Here is a 2,636-nt window from a genome sequence, read left to right as displayed (position 1 = left end):
TGTTGAAAATCATAACTTCTTTACTCCTCGCTAAAAGTAAACTAAAGCTACAAAGTGCTCTAGTATTATCAACTGAGTTGATGACGTAAATTGGCCACCGCAGAGAGTTCCAAAGCTGACGTTTCGAGCCAACAGAGAGAATTGGCTGATTTTCATTCCCATAAAAAAGTAAATACTTACATCATTCTCATGTTCCAGAGAATGCAGCTTTTCCAAAGTACTGCTTTGGTTTTTCTGCTGATTCCTGTTTGGCAAAACCAAGAGATTAAGACAACTTTCTGACAAGCTGATTGACAAACTGAACGAATAAAAGACCAACCGACCGACTGCCTGCCTGATTGAGTCACTGACTGACTGAATGACCAAGAGACTGACCGACTCACTCACTGACTAACTGATTGTTAAGTTCTGGTTGATCAATATTCTAGCATCTTGGTGATTTTTCTTTTCGCTTATGGAGGCGTGCCTTGGGAACCAACTGACCAGCCGATTAACCATCTTGCGCACTACATGTAGCTGGATGATTTACTGACTTACTGATTTGTGGCTGGGTGCCTGCCATTCAGGCTGATTGACTGAAAAACTAATTGATTGACTGACTGAGTGAATAGCTGACACATTGACTGTCTGACCGTTCAACTCAAACATACCTGCGTGAGTGAAGTACTGAACAACTGGCTAACCAGTTGACTGCTTGCCTGACTGTCTTGCCGAAAACTTTACTGCCTGGCCAGTTGCGTGCCTGCCTCTTTGCCTGACTGATTGAACTACTGACTAGTCTCCACTAACAAGCTACATGTGATTGGTTGGTACATGAAAATGTAGATCAACTGCCTACCTACCTGCCTAACTGATTGACTGGTCGCCACAACCTAGCTACATGTCATTGATTGATACATGAAAAAGTAGATCAACTGCCAAATTAAGGAGCATGGACATCAACCGGAAATCTCTTCCAAATAAACGTACGCGCATTTAGAAAAAGACACCCACAAAATGCGCATACACGTCACGAACCTTTCCCACTCTCAAATTCGCTCAACTTCGCTTTTGCCGCCCAACACGGAGATTCATTTACAAGTTGCCCCGTTTGGACTGCAGCGAGACCGTCACGTTTAGTATACCCAATCTCTGCTTTGATAGATTTTGTTTTCCTATGATAGACACGAGTTCTTGCGGCAACATTTGTCTCTACACCAGAGGAAGAATTGCCCACATCAAATCCTAGTTTTCCAGGAATATTAAATCTGTTGTGATGCTCGAGTAAGTTTGTGTTTCTAAAGTTCTTGACCCCATATGAAGAAATTTCAAGAGACTTTTGGCGGCTTCCGTCTTCTAAATAAGTGTCTTTAAAGACATCGCTTTTGCGCTTAGAACAGGAGCTTTTGTTATTTACGAGTCTCGCTGAAGGTCTTTCGAACTCATTATTAGGACAAGTAATATTGGTTCCTGCTAGCAAATAATCCTTCTCATTACACTTTACTTTTTTTCCTGAAATTTTTCCCAAAGAAAGAATTGTCGCCGTCAGGAGAGTAGAGGTGAGCCTGTCCGTGACCTGTTTACGTTTTTCTTCTATATCATCAGTGCATGCATTACTTTTAAAAACGGCACACGTCCGATCGACGAGAAAATTGTGGCGCAAAATTTCAAAACAATCTAAAATTAGCAAATGCGTCATTTCCCCAGCATAGTAGTTACCAGACTACCTCAATTTTAAAATTTAAACGGATATAATCTATAAATTTAAACTGATATCTAGTTAAGGTGGTGTTTTGTCGCAGTCGGAGCTTGAAACGAAAGTCTTTGTGGAAATCAAATGCCTCTAATTTCATATATGCCAACTCTCCCAGATTATCGGGGTGTCTCCCTTATACAGAGTCAATCTCTCGCTCTTCCGTACGGGTGACCAAAACTCCCGGATCAAAAGAAGTTTGGATCAGCTGCCCGCAAAAAACTAGGATTTAAGCTCCATATGTTCCAAAATTCTAAATTCATCTGGCTTCTTATTCTTGTATTACGGTTTCTGGCTTCACTTTCTTGCGCGATGCACGTTATTTGTTGCGAATAAAAAGAAGAAAGTTTCTTTTTTGTTATTCCTGGAAAGGGGGGGGGTGTGGTAGAGGGAGACGGGGGGCCAGAGTCTCCCGCTTCCCGTACCACGTTCTCTCGCCTCCCGTACTTTTGTGCTCCTTTACCTCCCAACTCCCACCCTTCATAGTACCGCTCCAGTGTTCAGGTTAATCAAGAGGATCAGACACCCGGGTGTAACTTTCAAACTGTGCCAAAACTTAACATTCTTGTTCATTTTCTGGTTCATTTTTTTGTAAATTGGGTCCCGATGAAAGTTATTACAGGTCAGTTTTCTTAATTAAACTAGGTTTCACTAACCTGGTTATCACAGTTTGACCATCGCTTCTGACATCTCGTTGTAGAGACGAAAGTCTCAGTCCACTGTGTAATGTAATAACTATTGCAAAATTTTCTTCTAAGCATTGGTGGATGTTAAATGGAAATTTCAAAACTTTGCTAGATGAGTGTTTTTGACTGAATAATACCAAGTAATAAAGAACAAACTATTGCTTTCTTTATTTCTGCTCCCGCTTCCCACCCTCATATAGATCCCTCTTCCCGCCCCC

At 41.5% G+C, this 2,636-nt stretch overlaps 1 protein-coding gene across 1 annotated transcript; it reads right to left on the bottom strand.

Moving 5' to 3' along the window:
• Window positions 1-2,326, bottom strand: LOC149034201 (uncharacterized). The gene has a single exon (XM_089193206.1). It carries the CDS (start codon window positions 1,676-1,678, stop codon window positions 1,010-1,012), a length of 669 nt encoding a protein of 222 aa, XP_089049332.1. The 5' UTR covers window positions 1,679-2,326; the 3' UTR covers window positions 1-1,009.
• Between the last annotated feature and the right edge of the window lie 310 nt (window positions 2,327-2,636).

Source organism: Pocillopora damicornis, chromosome 14 (assembly GCF_964200805.1).
Source record: "Pocillopora damicornis chromosome 14, jaPocDami1.2, whole genome shotgun sequence".
Classification (NCBI taxonomy): domain Eukaryota; kingdom Metazoa; phylum Cnidaria; class Anthozoa; order Scleractinia; family Pocilloporidae; genus Pocillopora; species Pocillopora damicornis.
The sequence above is the reverse complement of the archived record's forward strand: the minus strand, read 5'-3'. Positions and strand labels throughout refer to the sequence as shown.